This window comes from Canis lupus, chromosome 13, assembly GCF_011100685.1.
Source record: "Canis lupus familiaris isolate Mischka breed German Shepherd chromosome 13, alternate assembly UU_Cfam_GSD_1.0, whole genome shotgun sequence".
NCBI classification, from domain to species: Eukaryota; Metazoa; Chordata; class Mammalia; order Carnivora; family Canidae; genus Canis; species Canis lupus.
In genome coordinates this window covers 23,433,300-23,456,504 of record NC_049234.1, presented here as the reverse complement: position 1 = coordinate 23,456,504, position 23,205 = coordinate 23,433,300, and the positions used below count along the sequence as shown (strand labels likewise).

Here is a 23,205-nt window from a genome sequence, read left to right as displayed (position 1 = left end):
AAACATATCATGGTGCGTTCCTACTGTAGATTCCTCTGCTGCCATTTAGAAAGCATTTGCCACTGAAAGATTTTTTTTTTATGATTTTATTTATTTATTTGACAGAGAGAGCACAAACAGGGGGAGTGGTAGGCAGAGAGAGAGGGAGAAGCAGACTCACCACAGAGCAGGGAGCCCAATATAGGACTTGATCCTAATACTCTGGGATCATGACCTGAGTTGAAGGCAGACACTTAACCAACTGAGCCACCCATGCAGCCACCACTGGAAGATTTCTAAAACCTTAAAACTTTGTTAAATTACAAAACAATGTGTGTGTGTTTGTGTGTATGTACATATTATAGTCCTATTTAGATTCTTTAAATTAGATATGTATTAAGGATAATATTTATGTATACAAATTCATGGGGAAAGGTCTGGAGGATCCATATGAAAACTGTTAACTGTTAACTTCAGAAGAGGACAGAAGTGTGAGGGAAGAGGCTGTGGGAAGGAGGCTTTCTCTAAGATGTTCTTGGAAGCTTCATGTTACTTTTTGATTTTTTCCCCCTCATCGATTATTCATCTAGTTATAATTTGTTATTGTAAAAAAGGGCACAGATACTGAGAGCTGTAGAAACACTTGTGCAGTTTAATGGGTTATTACAACCACCATCCAAGTCAAGAAATACAGTTTCCCAGGTCCTACCCCAGGACCCTCCTCCTGTGCCCTGACCTAATCTCAGTTTCCCTGTGTAGAGTTTTATTATCCAAAAGTAAATCTCTGGACACTACATTAAAAAAAAAATATGTTAGGTGCACCTGGATGGCTCATTCAGTTAAGCATCCAACTCTTGGTTTTAGCTCAGGTCATGATCTCCTGGGTGGTGGAATTGAGCCCGTTTCAGGCTCCATGCTCAGTGGGGAGTCTGCTTGAGGACTCTTTCCCTCTGCTCCTACTCCCTACTCGTACTCTCTAAAATAAATAAATAGATCTTTAAAAAGAAAGAAATGTTTAAAATATATCTTTTAAGCCTTTTTTTTACATTTTTATTTATTTATGATAGTCACACAGAGAGAGAGAGAGAGAGAGGCAGAGACACAGGCAGAGGGAGAAGCAGGCTCCATGCATCAGGAGCCCGACGTGGGATTCGATCCCAGGTCTCCAGGATCGCGCCCTGGGCCAAAGGCAGGCGCTAAACCGCTGCGCCACCCAGGAATCCCTTTTAAGTCTTTTTTTAAGAAGATTTTATTTATTTATTCATGAAAGACACAGAAAGAGAGGCAGACATAGGCAGAGGGAGAGGCAGTCTCCCCATGGGGATCCCCATGCGGGACTCAATCCCAGGACCCCAGGATCACAACCTGAGCCAAAGGCAGATGCTCAACCACTGAGCCACCCAGGCGCCCCTAGCCTTTTTTATTCTTCAGGTTTCTCTCCTTACAGTTTATCTGGTGAGGAACCCACAGCTGTTGACCTGTTGTTTTTCCAGTCTGGATTTTGCTGATGGCACAATCATGATGTAGCTCGACACGTTTCTCTAGCTTTTGTATTTCATGCAACTTTCATTGCAGTTGTCATTCTTGAAGTTTAGATGTAATCAAACCTAGGTGGACCCCATCCATTTGTCTTTATGACTTTTCAAAATAATGGTTTGTTGCACATATTAAAAGTACAAGAGACAAGTCTCAGGGCATTCAAAGGATTATGTCAAACTATCTGATGTTTTATGGATTTGGTAGGAGATTGACTTTTAGAATAACAAGTGCTTTCTCATTACAGAAAAAAAGAACCAGCCAAATAAGCTTACAGCGTCAGATAGCAGATTTGCTTTCCCATTTTATCTCCCTAATTACAAGCAGCATTCCAAGAATGCTGAAAGAAAAGAGAATTGTTAAATCTGTCCGACCACAAGCTTGAGTTTGCTCATGGGGGTGTAGATGCCCTGAGATAACATTGGGAAGAAAGGTGTGCGCTCAATTCAAGGGCAGGCCCATCATTCCAACCCTCCTCTTGATGCGGAGAAAAGGCACTTTTTACTTTTAATGAAATGATTAAAAATAAGCAGCAATTTAAAACTTTTCATACCCACAGTCTTTGGAATGTCATGTAAAATTAGCATGAATTTTACTGAGGTCAACCAAGTCCTAAAGAGTTACAGGTTTAATCATTCTTTCCAGGCTGCACATGATCAAAGGGACAGGAAAGGAGAAAGTCTCAGTTATTGAGAAATGGGGTAGGAAAGGGGTCCACCATCTGGAAACCAACTTTTCCTTTGGATTTCTTCATGCCTCCGCTTTTCCTCATTGTCATTTATTGCTTTTTGATTTGCACTCAGGTGGATCCCAAACAGTTACTGGAAGATGGAATAAGGAAGGAGCTAGTTAAACGTGTTGCTTTCGCTCTTCATAGGGGATTGATCTTCAACCCCCGAGCCAAGGTATCAGATGACCGAAGGGGTCTGTCCTGTCTCTCTGTCCAGCTTGCATAATGGACAAGCACACTATTTTTAACTATCATGAGCAAGACCTTTCCTCCTAACAGATATCTAATGCATGATGTTCAGTACAATTGACCAATGTGTTCTTTGATCCAATATTGTAATCTGTTTGTATGATCAGAAAATCCTTTCCAGAACCCATCCTTTCCTTTACCTGTTGATCCCCAAGTTTAAGAACTGAACTGATGACTGTGATCCAGAGTTACTTCTTCTTCTTAAAGTTAGAATTCGTAAACCCCAAGGCACATAGGAACTATAAAGCCTGTCATTTCTTATTTTCCTTGATCTGTTAGAGAATATGTTCATTTTTCTCAGGAGGAAAAAAAAATGGGCCTAAAATTTATATCTAGGGTACTTTGACCCCAGTAAATTCAATTTAAAATATTTTAAGTATTTTCAGGTTAGATATATTCATCAAATGACGTGAGAGAAATCTTCAACTTTCATTTTTTTATAGTCTTTCATATGAGACTTCCTTCCCAAATGAATGAAACCTCTTCTTTGCTGAATGTCTGACAAAAGTTGCCAGTCATACTCGTTGAGGTAGAAATGAGCATTTCCAAAGCTGTCTTCAGCTATCACTGTGGTCTCACACACAGTATGGGTCTCATTTAAAGTCTAGCAGAGAGTGAAATAAGTCAATCAGAGAAGGACAAACATTATATGGTTTCATTCATTTGGGGAATGTAAAAAATAGTGAAAGGGAATAAAGGGGAAAGGAGAAAAAATGAGTGGGAAATATCAGAAAGGGAGACAGAACACGAGAGACTCCTAACTCTGGGAAATGAACTAGGGCTGGTGGAAGGGGAGGTGGGCGGGGGGTGGGGGTGACTGGGTGATGGGCACTGAGGGGGGCACTTGATGGAATGAGCACTGTGTGTTATTCTATATATTGGCAAATTGAACACCAATAAAAAATAAATTTATAAAAAAATAAAGTCTAACAGAGATATTGGAGTTGACCACCTACTCCAATGTAATAGATTTGTATTTCTCCTTTTGCACAGCCAAGTGAATTGATGCCCAAGCTGAAAGAGTTGGGGGCCACCATGGATGGATTCCATCGCTCTTTTGAGTACATACAGGACTATGTCAACATTTATGGTCTGAAGATTTGGCAGGAAGAAGTTTCTCGTATTATAAATTATAACGTGGAACAAGAGTGTAATAACTTCTTAAGAACAAAGGTATCTAATTAAATCTTTAAAATTCTTGACTACATTTATTGTTCTGACATTTAAAATACATGCCCCAAGGGGGACCTGGGTGGCACAGTTAAACATCCAAACTCTTGATTTTGGCTCAGGTTGTGATCTCAGGGTGGTAAGATCAAGCCCTGCATCAGGCTCCATGTTCAGTGTGGATTCTGCTTCAGATTCTCTCTCCCTCTCCCTCTGTCCCTACGATCTTTCTCACTCACTCTCTCTATAAAATAAATAAATAAATCTTTAAAAATAAAATACATGCTCTGAACCTCAGAAATGCCAACAAGAAAGTTTCTTTAAATAGTAAAAGTCAGTATGCATTAGATAGACATGAATACCTTCAGAGTACCCTCAGGAGCCATGAGGGTTGCAGAAAAATGTGTATGACACCTGACCTCTGGGAGTTTACCATCCTAAGGGAGAGGGAGAAATAACTGAATGACTAGAGAAAGAAGCTGCTTGTTGTAAATGGTATAACTCAAGTGATCTGGAGTTCAGAAGGCTTGAGAGTTCGGTTGGCCTGACTGGAGTATGTGCTAAAGGGCGGAATTGCTGGATCATGTGGTATTTCTAGGTTTCAATTACAGATGAACCACCAGACTCTTTGCCATAGTGCCTGCACCATTTTTCATTTCCTCCAGTAATGTCTGAGGGTTCTAATTCTTCATGTCCTTGCCACCACTTATTATTTTGCTTTTCAAAAACCAGTTATAACCATCCTAGTAGATTGAAGTGGTATCTCATTATGGGCTTGTTTTTTTTGTTTTTGTTTTTGTTTTTAGATTTTATTTATTCATGAGAGAGACAGAGGCAGAGGCAGAGGGAGAAGCAGGCTCCATGCAGGGAGCCTGATATGGGACTCAATCCCAGGACTCCAGGATCACACCCTGGGCGGAAGACAGGCACTAAACCATTGAGCTACCCAGGGATCCCCTCATTGTGGTTTTGATTTGCAGTTCCCTAATGACTAATCATGTTGAGCATCTTTTCACGTGCTCATTACCATTTGGATGTCTTTGGAGAAAGGTCTACTCAAGTCCTTTGTCCTGTTGTTAATGGGGTTGTTTGAACACCAGATTCTTAAGTGCCATGACTGACAAGCTTGATTTTAGTCAATACTTAACAAGGAGTAAGTTTTTAATTAGGGAACTCACAAGGTTCAGGTGGCATTCTTTTTTTTTTTTTCTTTTAAAGATTCTATCTATTTATTCATGAGAGAGACAGAGAGACAGAGAAGCAGAGACACAGGCAGAGGGAGAAACAGGCTCCATGCAGGGAGCCTGATGTGGGACTCAATCCTGGGACTCCAGGATCACACCCTGGACCGAAGGCAGTTGCTAAACTGCTGAGCCACCCAGGCATTCCTCAGGTGGCATTCTTAATAGAATAAGTATCCTCCAGCCTTATATATTTTGGAATTTTATCATTACATTGATACATGTGAACTTGGAAGACAAAAAAAGCCAGAAAATCCCTGTGTCTCTTCTCATTTCTCAGTCACTTCACTCATCACAAATATATCTTTTTTTTATAAATGTTACATGTGGCATTTCTGGGAGTTATTAATGCACTTTTAAGTGTTTCCTCTTCAAACCCAAGGATCCTTTATTGTCACTGTTCATGCAGCATTATATTTATAAAACTACATAGAAAAAGATTAACTATGTTATCTTATCAAAAATGTACAGTGGACCCTTGAACAGCAACAGGTTTGAACTCACGGGTCCATTTATACATTTCTTTCCAGTAGACAAAGTGTGATACTGTAAAATATATTTTCTCTTCCGTATGATTTTCTTAACATTTTTCTCTAGCTTATGGTATTGTACAAATCAGTATATACTACATATACAGGGCACCCAGGTGGCTCAGTTGGTTAAGCAGCTGCTGTTGATGCAGGCCATGATCCCAGGATCCTGAGATCGAGTCCCGCATCGGGCTCCCTGCCAGATGGGCAGCCCGCTTCTCCCTCTGCAATGCTTGTGCTCTCCTGCTCTCTCCTGCCCCCCCTCCTCAAATAAGTAAATAAAATTTTAAAAAATATATACAAAATATGTGCTAATTGATTGTTATTGTTAAGGCTGTTCTAGTAAACAACAAGCTACTAATTAGTAAAGTTTTAAGGAAGTCAAAAGTTATATGTGGATTTTTAACTGTGTGGGGGTCAGTGCCCTGGCCCCCATGTTGTTCAAGGGCTAACTGTACTAAATACTTCTGGTTTGGTTTTGTTTCGTTTCTAGATTCAGGATTGGCAGAGTATGTACCAGTCTACCCATATTCCAATACCAAAGTTTCCTCCTGTGGATGAGTCTGTAACATTTATTGGTCGACTCTGCAGAGAAATCTTGAGGATCACAGATCCAAAGTAGGTGTATCTGAATTCCATTGGGCCTTGACCAACTGTGGTCAATAGGAGTCTCTGAACATTTTCCTTAGATCACACCCTTGTTCCTACCACACTTGGATCCACTCTAATGGGTTTCTTAGAGTCACTTTTTTTGAGACTGGGTATTTTCCCCAGTGTGACTGAGAGGACCTCAGTCCAAGAAAATAGAGATTAAAATAAATCTAAGGTCTGTTCAGCCACCTTTTAGTTTTATGCTCCTCTTGCTTCCTAGCTAATGTTCTATTTACTTGGGCCTGTGGACTCCTTGGTATATTAAAACTTTTTTTTATTATAAATTGCTCATCTTTACCTGTATAACTGTGGCACACTGCCCCATTGCAGGCACCAAACCTTCCACTTGTCAGATCCTGACCTTTGAAGATTATCTCCACACCCATCTGCTTTTCTAGCACTTCTCTTGCACACGACTTCTCAGTCGCTTGTCCAAGCTCTGGGTCTTAATGGTAGCTCCACGACAGGCACCAGCCCTCTGACCCCAGAGCCGGACTCTTAAACACTGAGCCATTCAAGGGCAAGCTGTGTAGCTTTGCACACAGTGGATTACAGTTCCTATCTGGTCAGATGGTTGAAAATCTCATATAATGAAAACCACCCTAGGAATATTTTACATGAGCCCCATGGGAGAGACTTGCATGCTGCTTCTCTCATTGTGTCTGGTTTTCTTCCTTTTTCTGACTTGAGCTTCTGATGAGGCAACTAAGGTTAGGGGTACTAAGTCCAACTGAGGGAAGAGCCGACTCATATTTATACCCGTGCACATGCTCACTGAGGGGAATGGCTGGTGAGGTTTCCCAGGAAAAGATTCCTTTTCTTCTTTCTCTGTCCAGCAGTGTGTGCATGGTTGAATTTATGTAAGTTGAATGTCCTTATGACACAGCTCTTCTGTACTGCCTTCAGATTCTAGCTTATTTGGTCTCAGAAATTACACAACTTGACACACTATATATGAACGTCTTCCAAAAATTCAAGCACAAATGAGTTCTATCTATGACTCACGGACCAAAAAGAGTAAATGATCCAAAATTTTTTATAACTCCTGCTTTCTTGGTACCCATGGGTGGGTCACTGAAGCCCTTCTAGAAGACTCTCCACCTAGTGCCACATTAAGACTTGCAGAAAGGATTAAGCATTGGGTTTGGGATCTCCACGTCATAATAATGATTTATTCATCTACATTGGGAGACACTGGCGACACATTCAGAGTGCCAGCACTGGGTGATAGGGGCAGGACACTTTGAAGCTTAAAAGTGGAATGCACTTTCTGGAAATCTTGGTCTTTCCAAATGTAAGCCTTTCCTCCCAAGCTTTCTTTCAGTAAAAAGATGTCCTAGTTCCTAGAATTGGGGGCCTATTCATCTGTGGAGTGTACTGGAATTTCAGAGCCTGGGTTTCCACCCTATACCTGCCCAGTCAAACCCCAGGAATGGGCCCTGGGCATATATTTTTAACACACTTTACCAGTGATTTAAGGACCCTCTGCCAGCATTTGAAAACCAGTAAAATGGTGGTTAAGGATATGGTGTTAGAATCAGGCCTCACTAAGTTATTTCATCTGTAAAATGAGGGTCACACAGCTTGGATATTAAGCCATGATGAGGATGAAAAGAAAAAGTTCTTAGCACAGGACCTGACACCTAAGAGGTGCTCAGTAAATGTTGTGGTTATCATTGCTGTCAGCACACTTTTGAGTCTGAAAATCATTAATTGGTGACCAGACCCAGGAGGAAAGAGGAAATGGCTTTGTTGTCATAGTCACAAATTTCACTAGGTCAGCAGGACTCTAAGTTCCTTTCTTATCAAAATGGAAGTGAAGGGCAGCCTGGGTGGCTCAGCGGTTTAGCACCACCTTCAGCCCAGGGCCTGATCCTGGATTCCTGGGATCAAGTCCCACGTCACGCTCCCTGCATGGAGCCTGCTTCGCCCTCTGCCTGTGTCTCTGCCTCTCTCTCTCTCTCTCTCTCTCTCTCTCTGTCTCTCATGATTAAATAAATAAAATTTTTAAAAAAGAAAAACAAAATGGAAATGAAACAAGACTCTTACTGCCTGGTCTCTGGGAATCTAAAGACCCTGTGGAGAGAAAACTCAGCTCTGTCTCCTCTCTGCTCGACTCCAAAGAACAGCCCGACCCAGTGGAAATGAATTAGTCAAACTGGTCACCTGGCATAGGGCAGGAAAAAGTGATTGCACTGAATTTGGCCCTCCTGGCCCTTTGGGCATTCACTGTGAGATATACTAGGTGCCTAGATGCAGAGGTTATTAAACAGATCGTGTAGCCATTGTTCCTCATGTCTGATGCCCAAATCCTGTTGCGTCCCACGTCTCCTCAGGATGAATTAATTCTGACCTGCTTTTGACTTTTGAGTTTTTGTTTTTCTTTTAGAATGACCTGTCACATTGACCAGCTGAACACTTGGTACGATATGAAAACTCACCAAGAAGTGACAAGCAGCCGCCTCTTCTCAGAAATCCAAACCACCTTGGGGACTTTTGGTCTGAATGGGTTAGACAGGCTTCTGTGCTTTATGATCGTCAAAGAGCTACAGGTGAGCATTTGGGTTTTGATGTGTGGTTCCTGCTTCCCTGGGAGAAATGAGAGGAGATCAGTTAGCTTTCCATTCATGCTTTCCTATGCCTACACCAGCCATACATATATGCTTCTTTTTAGGTAGATGAGAACTGAGGATAAACTAGAATTTCTTTGGCTAGCATAGTATTTTTTTGTGTAGACTGGTCTGGGGAGTTTCATGTGAGGAAGTTGAGACTCTCTCCAAGCGGGAGGATGTTTCTAACAGGAACCAGAAGTTACTGCCTCACTGTCATCCTTGATAGCGTTTTATGACTTAGGCTGTGTTCTATATAGCACTTCAGTTAACTGGAGCATTATTCATTTTATTCACTATGTTTGGTTCCTTGATTGTGTCTTCTTGTTTTAGAATTTCCTCAGTATGTTTCAGAAAATTATCCTGAGAGACAGAACTGTACAGGATACTTTGAAAACCCTCATGAATGCTGTCAGCCCCCTAAAAAGCATAGTAGGTAAGTGTTCTGAAAGTACCCTGAGATGAAGGTAACACTAGCTTTTCCATTTTTACTAAACAGAAAATTATATTTTACCCTTTCAGCAAACTCGAATAAAATTTATTTTTCCGCCATTGCCAAAACACAGAAGATTTGGACAGCTTATCTCGAGGCTATCATGAAGGTATGTTGTGGGAGAGAGGATGATAATCAATACAATGTTTTTTAAATTATTATTTTCTTACAACCTTGCTATCCAAGGAAAGCCACACTTCTTTCCTTTGTCATCAGAGCAAAAATACAGCACTTCAGTTTATTGTTATTTCTAAATTCACTTGTCCTTTATTGTCCTTTCTGGAGCTCTTCTTGTCTGGTTTTCATTGATTGGCCTCCTGTCACCAAAGAGAAGGTTTCTTTTTTTTTTTTTTTTTTTTTCTTTCTTTTTTTTTGAGAACATTTCTTTTTAAACTGACTTCGGGCAAGAAGTGCTTTCACACAAAGAAATGGAAATCTTCCTCCCTCAGTGGTCTCCATCTTGACATAAGTTCATTTAATGAACTGCTCTATCAGTGTACAACTCTGAACTGGTGCAAGTAGGTGTTAGAACAGGACATTTGTCTCTGTCTCGCCTTGGGTCTGCACAGATTTTAGAAAGCCAAGTTCTCTGGGACGTAAGTTATCCTTACACCATGGATAGAACACTGTCGTCTTTAGAAATAAGTAAGAAGGGATCCCTGGGTGGCTCAGCAGTTTAGTGCCTGCCTTTGGCCCGGGGCGTGATCCTGGAGTCCTGGGATTGAGTCTCGCATCAGGCTCCCGGCATGGAGCCTGCTTCTCCCTCTGCCTGTGTCTCTGCCTGCCTTTCTCTCTCTCTCTCTCTCTCTCTCTCTCTCTCTCTCTCATGAATAAATAAATAAATAATTATTTTTTAAAAAGAGAAATGAGTAAGAAAGTACAATGAGACGATTTAACTTGTTGGATGGAAATCTCAGTGACTTTAGAATTCACTTGTCTGCTTTCCTGCCTTCACATTGTGGAGTCACTTCCAGGGACCCTCTGTGTCTTCTGTGTGTCTTTCTCTCATCATGTGATGATCCAAGACAACAATGCTTTGTTGAATGCTCGTTCTGTGCAAAGCATCGTCACTTACTGTGAGACACAGGGACAAAGGGAGCTCTAGCTGCTTCCTCAGAAAGCCCACTTACAGTCTAGTAGGAAAGAGTAGGTTTCCTGGCAGAAATCCAGTTCACACTTAAAAATATCACCTAGGGCAGCCCCGGTGGCACAGCGGTTTAGCGCCGCCTGCAGCCTGGGGTGTGATCCCAGAGACCCGGGATCAACCATGGAGCCTGGTTCTCTTTCTGTGTCTCTGCCTCTCCTTCTCTCTCTCTGTGTCTCTATGAATGAATAAACAAAATCTTTAAAATAAATAAATAAATAAAAATAAAAATATCACCTACCACAGGAAAAGCCTAAGCAGCTGTGGGAATATGGGGACATTCCATTCTCTTGTTTCCAATTATATTGTTCATTGAGAGAGTACTAATGGTGCCCCTGCCAGATTCACAATATATTTCCCATAATTGTAGTGATTTTTTTAGTTAACTTAGACTAGGTAACACAGACCTTTTGACTCGGCTGGATGTCCTCTTGTTAGATATGTCTGACAGTCCCTTAGCCACATGATTTCCAAATATTGAGAGCTTCTCAGACTAAGTTTCCAAGTGTTGGAAAACCCTTTAGGAGGAGTAGAGGATTACCTGAGGTTGGACAGACCTGAGCCTCAGCTCTGTGGGAACTTATAGGGAGGCTTCGAAGGGGTTCCCCAGGGACTATGACAGACCTCTGTGAGTTGTAATTGCTGGTAATTCAGTAATAACCAAGTATTTGTCTAAGTCGGTGATCTCTACATGAAGCCTCAAGGACATATTTGTCCTTTTGTCTTTTGCTAATCTGGACCAGTGATTTCTGTTATTCTGTGCTATTTGATGGTAGCCACTAGCCACATGTAGTTCCTGAGCATTTAGGATGTGGCCTGTGGGAATGAGAAACCGAATTTTAAATTTTATTCATTTTAATCAGTTTAAATGTAAAGAGCCACCTGCGGCTGTGGCTGGTGTACTGGTCAGTGCAACTCAACAGAAATGGAGAAAGACAATCCAGAGGTCACTCTAGACAGGAAAATAGTAGAATGAGTGCACCACCTCCCAGGCTGGTCAGCCTCCAGAATCTTATTAATGGCTCGTAGGAAATGAGAACCAAAGAGAAAACGTTGGTCACTGAGATTGAATATGTTCTAAAGAACAGCAGGTTAGGTTAAACCGCCTATATCTCTGCTTCTACTCCTAGACTGGTATTTCGAGGGAATCCTGGACATAGAGTATCTAGAATTAAACAAGGAGTACATGGGCCAAATAAAAGGTTGGAAGCACATTATTGAGTTGTCTTAGGGAACCCACTATTTTCTGGCCTTGCCCTGGTTTCATTTTTATTTATTTTTTTATTTTTTTTTTCATTTTTAAATAATAATATTTTTGTACTAATGAAAAGTTTCTTATGAGAACATTTTTTTGGATTTTATTTTTTTCACATAAATGGAATAACACATAAATGGAATAAAACCTAGTAAGAATAGTGATCAGAAGTAACATATTTGAGGTTAAGACTTTTAACTGTTACAAGCTCTTTTTATCTAAATAAGATTTTTTTTCTTTCTCTCTTAGAAAAGGCCTCTCTTTTCTTCTAACTTTGTAAAATATCAGACTTTGGGGATATTTGAGGTTGGCATACTGGACCTAATCCAGACGTTCCTTACGGGGTCCCTTGTGCTCCATCAGGGATGACGCTGGTCTTAGCCATGGAACTAGTCCAGGAAATCCTTAAAATGTTGTGACCCTTCCAGTAAAACACTGTCATCTTTGTATCTGCCTCCTCACCATCACTTGGAAGCGCTGTATGTTCGAGCTGGTCTTCCTCTTGCTTGTTCACAGGTCGGACAGATGCAGATTCTGAGACAACAGATTGCCAATGAACTCAATTATTCATGTCGGTTTGACTCCAAACATCTGGCAGCCGCTCTGGAGAATCTCAATAAGTGAGTGCCAGCATCTGAAATACCACCCAGGGGCCTGGATTGTTCCTTATCGATCAGAACCCTAATTTCTTCAGTATTTAGTCTTTTATGTTCTTTTTGGGTAAGGAGACTCTCTGAATTGATAGCTGCCTTCCCAGGGATAATCAAGTCTGTCTTTATAAGCCTCTTTCTTCAGCCTTGTCCCTTGGTCTTTGTCTGTCTGTCTCTCTCTCACTCACTCATTATTGATGGATTCATTTATTCAGTCAACATATATTGGTCACTTAGTACACATCAGACATTATGTTAAGTCCTTGTACAGATTGAGAAAGCATTTATTACCAAAATCCATGCCTGAATTTCTGCAGGACTGAGTCACTGATCATCCAGAGGGCAGTTCGAACTGTACTAATTACCAGGAGTGAATGTGGGCACACATCCTGGAGCAAAGTCACATCCTCCATCTCACCAGCAACCTGCTCTCATTCCCAGCCTCTGCTTCCACATAAATAATCTTGTTCTTGCTGGTCAGTAAGTCCACGCTATTGACAGAGCAGTTATTGAATATGGTTCAGTCAATTCATAAAAATTGGAATGATGCAAGCATTTGATTTGGGTGAACTCCAAAAGATAAAATAATTCTAGGTCAGTTTTTCCACTTTTAAATAGCCAATCACAGGCACGGAAATGGAGAGTTCGAAGGATCAAGCTCTCATTTTACAGATGAAACCGAGGCCCAGAAGGATCATATCGTAGCCTGTGTTAACTGTTGTATGAATTGCGTTCATCCCTGACGGTGATCCCTGTTCTGTGGTGTCTTGTCTTTCTTCACTTAGGGCTCTCCTGGCAGATATTGAAGCCCACTATCAGGACCCTTCGCTTCCTTACCCCAAAGAAGACAACACGCTCTTGTATGAAATCACAGCCTATCTGGAGGCGGCTGGCATCCACAACCCACTGAACAAGGTCAGCGACCAAACTATGGAGCAGGGTGGTGGGAGGGGTGGGGCCACGGGGTGGAGGGCGGAGCTATGTGGTGGAGGGGGTCACATGGTGGGAGGGGAGGGGCCATGTGGTGGAAGGGGCGGGGCGGGGTGGGGGAGGGGAGGGGCCACGGGGTGCGGGGCAGAGCCACGAGGTGGGAGGGGCGAGGTTGTGGGACAGGCCGAGTGATGGGAGATGATGAGTGGTACCCGTGGAGATTTGGTGCAGGTGGCAGATCACTTGCTAAAACATTGGGAGAGCCTGGGTTCTAACCCTAGAACCTGCATTCCCCCCACCTGCGTTCTAGCTTCCCGCAAGTAATGGGATGATCACCCCTCCCCTGCCTGATTCGGGCCGGGGCAGTCGGGTGATTCAGTGTTTGCCACAGCTCCTTAGGAAGTGAGAAGTACTCTCATCTGTAGGAGATCGGTTTTAGGTTTGTCTGGGGTTTCGTATTTGAACTGCTGCTAAGTTATGGCATTGATCCTTGGTGCCCAAAGATGCTTCCCTCTTGGCTGACGGTAATCACACCCATCATCTAGGGCCGCAGACTCTCTTCTGCGATTCCCCCCGCCAGAAACCTCTGAGAGCTGAAAGTATTTTCACAAGCGGATGCCGGGTCTCATTTGGTGGCAGGCCTCGTCCCGCACTGACATAAGGCTGGCTGTACTTCTGTGAATATTCAGGTTTTGATGCAGAAATACCGAGGACTTTGATGATAGGCTGTTACCCTGGACCCTCATTACCTTTCTAAAATCTGTAAAATAAAATAAAAATAAAAACAAAAAAATAATAATAATAAATAAAAATTAAAAAAATAAATAAAATCTGTAAAATAGGAAATCGGTATGATCTCCTGGGTTTGGGACAAAGGATGATGAAGCTGAATAGCAGCGAACATTTTGAGTGCCCACCCCAGGCCAAGCACAGTTACCAGGACTATGGGTGAGGTCATCTGGTCTCCGCCTCCCCATGAAACGTGCCATTGTGTCACGTTCGTCCCGGGATGAACATTTTATGAGTGAGGCTCAGAGCTGATGACTTCCCCAGGGCTCCAGGCTAGAAGTGCCGGAGCCAGGCAGTCTGAGCAGAGCTGGGGCTCCCAGCCAGAGTGCTGCCCTGCCTCCCAGAAACTGAGGGAGGGAAGCAGGGAGGGCAGGACGTGGCCAGGTATGTCCTGACCATACTGTCTGCACTGGAGCTAGTGAGTCACTAGCCTGCTCCTTGACATTGCACAAGAGGAGGCAGATGACAAACGAGACACACAGCTGCTTGCTTGCTACCTGGGCAATCCCACTCACTGCTGTGTGGATCTTTCCTTCTTTGGTCCTGCCCTGCTCTTTCCCTCCACCCCCACCCCCCACCGCCCAAGCCTCTCCCTGCAGCTCTTGCTGGAAGTGACTGCATCTTGCTTTCCGTCCCATTCTTGCTCATCACCAGTTTCCCTCTCCCTTTGTGGACCACATCAAGAAGATTCCAGAGGACAGTAACTGCTAATGTCTAAGCAAAATTGCTCCCTTCCCAGAAGGGCTCATTTTTTATATAGGTACCTAGGATTGCAGGAGGCAGTGGTGTTAAATCCAACTCTGCAGGGGGCAAATTAATGGAGCCATCCTTGTTTTCGGTAGTCCGAAGAGCACATTGAAATAAAAATGGAAGCTTCCATTTGAACATGCAGTTCTGAGGTATTGGGCATTGGGAAGAAACTATCAATTTTTCTTTCCTTTCTCTTTGCAGATATACATAACAACAAAGCGCTTACCCTACTTTCCTGTTGTCAACTTCCTATTTTTGATCGCGCAGCTGCCAAAACTTCAGTACAACAAAAACCTAGGTACCGTGTGACATTCCTTGCAATAAGTCACAGTAACACAGGGACGGATTAACAGCCAATCAAACAGCTCTTTGTTTGAAGAATGCTGTGTCACCTGTGAGGTCTCTCCTTAGTCAAATTCATGTCAATAAAAGGCACTTGTTTGGCCCTGTGAAGTACAGCATCCCTTCATGCAGTGTAGACAGTGCATTCATTTACCATTAGCCAAGGCTACGCCACCCTTAAGTTCCAAAGATTAACCAACTTGTAAAATGTGCAGGGTCATTGTTTCTCTTGGTTCTTTAATGTCCAAGTAGCTGATTGTGGTGTGAGAGAAACTTCTTGTGGTTACCATCCCATTCTCACAAGTGGTGTGTGGTATGAAAAGTAATAAGAGGGGCGCCTGGGTGGTTGAGTCGGTTAAGTGTCTGCTTTTGGCTCAGGTCATGATCCCAGGGTCCCAGAATCGAGCCCCACGGTTAAGCTCCCTGCTCAGCACATGGTGATTATAAAAATCAATCACCATTTTATTAATGTTGCATCAGACCACTGGAAGCCTCTACCCGTCCTGGGCCTGATTCACACTGTAGTCCAGAGTTGTTATTCCCTCCTAGATAGTCGTCTGCCAGGGATGGTCCGGTCCCCAAACATTGTGACAGTCACAAACATTGCCAAAGGCCAGCGCTTCACTTGGTGGCCTGGTTCCTAATTTGTCGCTCCCCACAGGAATGGTCTGCCGGAAACCTGCTGACCCTGTGGACTGGCCGCCGCTCGTCCTGGGGTTGCTCACCCTGCTGAAGCAGTTCCATTCCCGGTACACAGAGCAGTTCCTGGCGCTCATTGGCCAGTTCATCCGCTCCACAGTGGAGCAGTGTACAAGGTACCGAAGGCCAGCCCAGAATAAAAGGAATTAGTTAAATGTTATAGGGTGGGCTGTGCACCTTGCATCCCAAAGTCCTCTTATCATCTCCCTACTAGAGACGGAACCTGGCTGCTTCCCCTGCTGTGTGAAGCAATTCAGGGCCCACCTTGATTGCAGCAACTAAAGGTACCCTTCCCCTCACTTAGCTCCCCTGCTGGGGGAGCCCCCTCAATGCACTCCACAGTGATTTGGCAAGAATGAGGAAGTCGTGACCAGGGTTAGCTGCCCCCGCGGAGAAGAGAGTGCAGGCCTGTTCCTCTGCTGTCCTGGGTGCTGTGCTCAGAGCTCAGGGAGCCCGAGCCCTCCGGGGGGCCACTGGCGTGGGCTGGCCCCATACCCATCAGCTAGAGTCAGGGGGCACGCCCGTGTCAGAGCCCGGGCAAGGCCTGAGGTCACGGCCTATGAGGAAACAGAAATCACACAGAAGTTCCTACTAGATACAAATGCTCATAAACTGTTTTTTCTGCCCTGCCCCCAAAGTGTGGCTTTTCTAGGATAGAAAAAGAAGTTATGTGCATGAGGTGCTGAGTCCTGAGCCTCCTTCTCTGTCACCCTAAAGGATCAGGCCCCTAAATAAATTCCTCTGGCATGTTGCACATCCAAAGTCTGGAAGATTACCACTTGGTCACTTTTGTCACCATAACTTAAAGACTAATGAGAATGACCTTCCAGGGCCTCACAAAGCAGCTCTCCCCAGATGGGATTTCAGGGACCCCCGGCAGGAGTCCTTCAGCCTCTGCAGGGATCCACCCACCCATGAGGCACCGTCACCTCTCCGGACAGCACCGAATGCTGCTGGAAGCATGCTCGTCACGGGAGGGTTGCTGATTGTGACAAACAGAGAATCTCTTCCCGTCTCTGAGATGTCACTCATGTGCCTTCCTCGGTGCCCTGCAATTAGAATAAATGCAGCCTCCTTCCTTTGCTTCACCCCACATTGTGAACGTCAGGTTGTTGCCTTAGGGCTTCTTTCTCTTTAGATGGGCTGCGTCCACGTGCTCCTGGTCACTCTGCTGTGGCTGCTCACCATGTCTGTGACTTCTCCCTGGGGCTCCAGTTTGCCATTGACCATCTTAATATTTCCCAAGCTTGTACTGAGACTCTAAAAGCAGCTGACCCCTGGAGCGGACCGCTGGGTCCTGGGTGGAGAGCCATGCAGCTGAAATCGCAGGACTAGGTTCCTAACCTCTGGCGTACACACGTGGCTCCTAGGGATCTCAAATTCTTAAATCCTCGCATCTTTTTCCCAAGAGCCTCAGTCAGGCTCATTCTTCCCCATCTTAGTTAATGGACCAAACAACAGACACTGGATGTTTTCACTAGAACATGTGGTGAGGCTTGGTTCAAACAGCAGACTTTTTTAACACTTGAAAAATAGAAGGTAGCTCAGAAGGATAGGGAAGTCTCTGAAGCAAAATCACAGCAATTACAAAATGAGATCGGTTGCAGAGAAAGGCAGCAGGCACCTAAAAACCTAGTGCCTCTGGCTCTGGACCACGAAGAGGCAGCCATGGGCTGCAGTTCGGGGGAGTACAGCATGACTGGGAAGAAACCTCCACTCATGGCCCCCCCAGCCGTAGCTCCCCATCCTTCAAGAGTTGGCAAGTCCTCTTCCTGGCTCTTCTTCACTACTGGCTACGAAGTGTGGCTCTCGAGCCGCATGCTTCTGGGGACCCTGACAGAGGTCATCAGGAGACAGGTGCCAGGCTGCAGCTCCGTGTTCCTGATTCGGCCAAGGGAAGTGACCTAAGGAATCATTAGGGAAATAGATCAGTAATCCAGTTCCATGAAATCCTTTGTTAATCAGAAAATGCCAATCTTTACCTAAATTGGAAATAGTTGTGTTAAAAACTCCTTCCGGTGTGCAGTAGGAATGTGCGCTCCGTAAGAAGACTGTTGTGTACTTTGCTGCGTTCCCAGCTCTAGGTCAGTGCATGGTAACACAGCTGTGTGAATGGACAAGTGAGTAGGATCCCATATGGAAAGTCACTAGATGCTGTATTTATTCGACCTTCAAATATATAGTAATGTGCAGGTGCAATCACATGCTGCAAACAGAAAATAAAGACATGACTCAGGCTTTCAAGGAAACCAGCATATGGACAACTGAAAATTTGAGAGCCTAGGGGGAAGATCCTAAGTATAGTAATAACACAGGAAAAGGCCACCTGCCCAGAGGAGTCAGGGAGGACTTCCAAGGGAGGCAGAACCTGGAACTGGAAAGATGCCTAGAAGTTTACTTTCAACCGCACAGGCAGAGCAAGATGTAGCTGCAGAGACCAGTGGCATGGGGAGGTGTGGCCTCTTCGGGGACCTGTGAGCTATTGAGTCATGAAGTGCCGAGGGGGTGAGAGACAGGAGGCTGGACACCCGGTGGGTGCTACGTCGTGGAGGCCCATGCAAATCATTTGCCGCAGGCTTTATCTTCTAGATCATGTTCTAAAGACCTGCCGGCAGGATGATGATAGGAATCAAGAGGATGTTCTAGAGATTTGTTTCTCCCTTGACTTCACTTAGTAATCTGTCATTTACTTAGTCTTTCAGTATTTTGACTGAGGTCTAGCATGTGCAAAGCCGTTAACTGATCCAGATTGTTCTCCGTTCCAGCCAGAAGATACCTGAAATGCCTGCAGATGTTGTGGGCGCCCTTCTGTTTCTGGAGGATTATGTTCGGTACACAAAGCTACCTAGGAGGGTAAGCGATAAAGAACATTACTAAAGCCCTTGTTGTAAAAAGATGGCATTATGCGTGGCCCTGGCCTCATTAGGAGTGGAGTCGCTAGCTAGTCCCAGTGGATGCTCCCAGCCCCAAGCCCCTGCTCCGCCCCACGGCGAGGGCGCCTCCCTTCACCCTGTGCTTCACAAGCCCAACTCACACCATTTCCCCACTCTTCTCAGTCTACCACGGCCTCCTCCTGTGAGCCACTCACCCAGTCCTGGTCCTGGTCCTGGTTCCAGAGCAGTTCAGATGGGCAGTCCAGGACAGAAGTGGCCAGGGCAGGGAAATAATTTTGTGTTTGGTTTTTTTCCTGTCCACAAAAACCTGGTTCCCACAGCAAGTTTGATTGTGTTCACACCACACCTAAAATTATATTTGACCAGGGTTTCCGATAATGGCTTTGTTTTACCTTCTAAGGTATTCTTTCCTTTTCCTGTTTCACTAGTAATTCCACTTTGGTAAGTTTTTAGCTCAAAGTACAGAGCTTGATACTAAAATATAAAAGAGTTTTGATAGCTTCTGAAAAGCCATTCTGATTTTTTTTAATTAGTATGTTAGGGATCAAAGATACTTTTTTATAATGAAAGCCGATGTATTAAAAATTAACTAGCAGCATTCCCATTAAAATCAGCACTATTACAGTAACACGGCCATACTGACTGTCACTGCTAGTTTTGTCGTACAGGTTCAAGGCAATAAAACAAGAAGTGACCATTTAAAAATGCATAAAGAAAGGAAGACAAATTTGTATTATTTATTGAGGATGTAATTGTCTTCCTTGAAGTTCCACTAGAATCATGTGGAAAACTATTAAAATAATAAGCATATAGAAAAGCAGATTAGACAATGTACAAGGTAAACAACACTAATAACCATTCAAAAATATGTGAAAAATATCCCATTCACAGAATTAACATATAAATAATATAGCCAGGAATAATAATCTCTATAAGAAACGCAGTTTAGAAAAAATAATTTAGAAAAAACTATAAAAATTCGAAGTCCATCTCTCTGAATGCGGAAACTCAAATAGTACCTCAAATAGGAGTTCTTATTATTTCAAGAATTATTACAGCTGTGATCAAAATCCTAGATAATTTTTTTACCTTGAGGGACGAGAAAATTTTTGAAAATTTTAAAGAACTCAGGCCAAATGTAGGATTTTTTTTAAAAGAAGATATTAGGGACACCTGGGTAGCTCAGTGGTTAAGCATCTGCCTTCGGCTCAGGTTGTGATCCCCGGGTCCCGGGATCGAGCCCCACATCAGACTCCCTGCATGGAGCCTGCTTCTCCCTCTGCCTCTGCCTCTGCCTCTCTGTCTCTCTCATTAATAAATAAATCTTTAAGAAATAAAAATAAGATATTAAAAACATATCAAATATTTTAAAATATTGTAAAACTACAAAAATGAAAATAGTGTAATACTAGTATGAAACCCAATGGATGGATCAGTAGACCAGAATATGTAGTCTAAGAACAAATCCTGGCACATACAGTTGCATATGAGGAAAAGTAGCCTATCAAATGAGGGAAGAAAGGAAATATTTTAGTCAGTAGTGCTGGCATAGTTAGTTCACTATGTGGTTAAAAATCAGCCAGCTAGTCTCTTCACATCTTCCATGTATCAAAATAAATTACAGATCATATGGAAAATGGAACCAATAAATTCAGAAATTTTACACAAATATGTATCAGCTCTCAGAAATTTCTATGTAAACATCCAAAGGAGGAAATCATAAAGAAAATTTAGAGGTTTGATCTCTTAAGAATGCTGAATGTAACTAAACAGTTCTGTCAAATGTCTCTTAATTTAAAAACAAAATTGGGGAAACTATTAACAAAGGACTGGTTTTCTTGATTTATAGCATGTTCTTTTAGATCAGTAAGAAAAAGAACCAACCCAATAGAAAAAACAAAACTGGGCAAGGGATAGTAACAGGTAGCTTTCAGGAAAAGAAATACAAATAGCAAATAAACATTTGTAAAAATATTCAGCCTTAAGTGTCAAGCCTCAAGTGTCACAAATCAAAATAACAGAAAAATTCCTGTTTCCACTAATCCAGTTTTTCATTCCAGTTGGTAAAAAAGTTAAATGTTGAGTTCGCACTGCCTGGAAGGGTTTGGAGAAACAGGACTTCTGAGTACTGTCAATGGTAGTGTGGATTGTTTATCCTATGGGAGGGCAATTTGGCTTTATTTAAAAAAAAAAAAAAAAGGGCAGCCCGGTTGCTCAGCAGTTTAGTGCCACCTTCGGCCCAGGGCATGATCCTGGAGTCCTGGGGTTGAGTCCCACAACGAGCTCCTGCATGGAGCCTGCTTCTCCCTCTGCCTGTGTCTCTGCCTCTCTCTCTGTCTCTCATGAATAAATAAATAAAATCTTTAAAAAACAACAACAAAAACCTTCGGATAAACTCACCTGTTCCCAGCAGTTCAACCGCCTAGAATATCTGCTGGATATATGAGCGCAAGGTCACAAGATATATGTGCAAGGATGTTTGTAAGACTTAGCAGAGGTAAAAGATACAAGGTTATGTGATCCTAGTTTGTTTTTTTTAATGTGATCCTGATTTTGAGTGTGCGCACATGTGCAAACTAGAGGGACTCATTATAAAGTAATTTCATTTATTCAAGTATCAGTTTGTTTTCTATAAGGGATTGACAGATTATTTCTTTTTTTACATTCCTCTGCATTTGCTAAATTTCCTCTAAATAGCAGGTGGTATTTCATAATCGGAAAAAAAAAATTAAACGTCGCTTTGAAAAACTGCCCATTTCTAGCAGTTGGAGGTGCCGTGGCCCTGCATTCTCCCATTCGCCCTCCTCCACACCCCCTCAGGGCTTCCCCAAGAGCAGGCAAGGAGGGTGGCATGCTTTGGAGGCCCACCCTCCTCTTTGCTCTCTAGCCTGTCATTTGCTGTTCTTTGGTCATCACACTTCACAACTGTGAAGTGAGCTGAGCTGATCTGTTGGCACTTCCCAGGGGCACACACGTTCCCCGCAGACCCAAGTGCCTGTGAGCCCCGGGCTTTCGGCAGGTGTGGAGGTGGAGAGCGCTGCATCGCAGCCCCTGCAGCCCCTCTGCTCAGCAGTGCCAGGAAATCTGACCCCGGGGTGAGGAACAGCAGAAATACAGGCCAGCAGTTCATGGAGTGGCCCACTCACCTCTGCATCCAGCCCTTGCCTGTCACTCGCCTTGCTCCAAAGGATATTTTCATTTAACTTTCGTTTGTAGAATTCTGAATTCGTTCCGAATTCTCCTGCTAGCAATCACTTAACGCTCCTGTTTCATTTCTTTAGGTTGCCGAAGCACATGTGCCTAATTTCATTTTTGATGAATTCAGAACAGTCCTGTAATTTTTTTTTTTTGACATCTGCTCCTTCAGTCAAAGGATGGCCCTTAAATCTTCCCATTACTAAAATGAATTTAGAAGCGAAGAGACTCAGCTGCTCACAGAACTGCATTGTTCCCCCCTCAGTGGTGAGAAACATGGGATATTCTCAGTAAGATGCATCTCACGGCCCTAGTTAATGTAATGGTTTCAATCATGGTATTATATGCGATTTGTATCATGTAGAAGCAGAACACACTTTTGTACTGCCTCTTATAAATGCTGAATGTAATTGTTACGTATAAATCATTTAGTTTTGTGTTCTAAAGAACTATTTGTGCGACTCTGGATTTTCAGTAAAATAGTACTGCCAGTACCCAAAGTTGTCCTTCTGCGTTTGATTACAAAGTTGTATATTCATCCGTATATTCATCCTGTAAAAAAGAAAAGTTCTCTGGAAGGTAAGAGGTGAATCGGATAGGTCCCGTGGGTGCACCCCCCAGAGGCTGGCAGGCACGTGGCAATAGCTGGACCAGTAGCAAACACAGAGACCACGCAGTCCATGGACCACGCGTGGAAGTTTCTTGGTGACTGAGGCTCACTGTGCTCGTCCGGTCACAGAGACCCCGGGGCATTCCCAGCATCCTTCTTCATTCCGACTTCAGCTGCTCCTTCCATCCTTTCCTCCCTCCCTCAGCAACCTGAGCCCCACCCCAGCAGCCTGGCCTAGTCAAGGCCGAGCACAGAATTTTAAAAGCAAATCGCTGCCCAACACATGAGTTCAGAAGCATTGCCCCCGAGAAGGCCAGCACGGCATGAAAACTTAGCCAGTCGGTCCCTGGCCATCCTCCAGCCACATCTCAAAATTATCTTGCTATTCTCCACTTGTAATCAGTAACTGCATGAAGTGAGATCTTTGGCTGTGGAAGTGGCCCCCAAAGAAAGCCAGCTGCTAAAAAGGCCAAATCTAAGAAAGTGAGATTTTAACCAGAAAAGTGTGGGATACCCTAGAGGGGACTTTCACAGAACCAAACAAATGCGTCTACCATGTGCTGCTAAAAGGAGGCAAATGATGTAGGTGACTGATGCCACGAGTGATTTGGCCACTGACCAGTCGTCAATGGAGAGACCTTACAAGGGGATAAAGAGAAATTTTTGAGTCCTTTGGCCCTTATCATTATAACCTGAAGAAGTTACTTAACATTCCAGGGTATGTTTTATTGCTCTTTCAGGGGGAGCACCTTTAGTGGTACC

General features: G+C 43.5%; 1 protein-coding gene across 2 annotated transcripts in view; it reads left to right on the top strand.

The window, feature by feature from the left end:
• The window catches only part of WASHC5 (WASH complex subunit 5), a 58,730-nt gene extending 36,401 nt beyond the window's left edge, over nt 1–22,329 (top strand). For both annotated transcript variants that reach the window (XM_038555500.1, XM_038555499.1), the window contains 12 exons: nt 2,319–2,420; nt 3,488–3,667; nt 5,926–6,050; nt 8,473–8,635; nt 9,026–9,128; nt 9,215–9,294; nt 12,101–12,204; nt 13,020–13,149; nt 14,905–15,001; nt 15,707–15,860; nt 18,510–18,597; nt 21,920–22,329. In XM_038555500.1, coding sequence (XP_038411428.1) covers nt 2,319–2,420; nt 3,488–3,667; nt 5,926–6,050; nt 8,473–8,635; nt 9,026–9,128; nt 9,215–9,294; nt 12,101–12,204; nt 13,020–13,149; nt 14,905–15,001; nt 15,707–15,860; nt 18,510–18,597; nt 21,920–21,976 — 1,383 coding nt within the window. In that variant the 3' untranslated portion in view covers nt 21,977–22,329. The remainder of the gene's footprint in view (nt 1–2,318; nt 2,421–3,487; nt 3,668–5,925; nt 6,051–8,472; nt 8,636–9,025; nt 9,129–9,214; nt 9,295–12,100; nt 12,205–13,019; nt 13,150–14,904; nt 15,002–15,706; nt 15,861–18,509; nt 18,598–21,919) is intronic.
• The last annotated feature ends 876 nt before the right edge of the window (nt 22,330–23,205 follow it).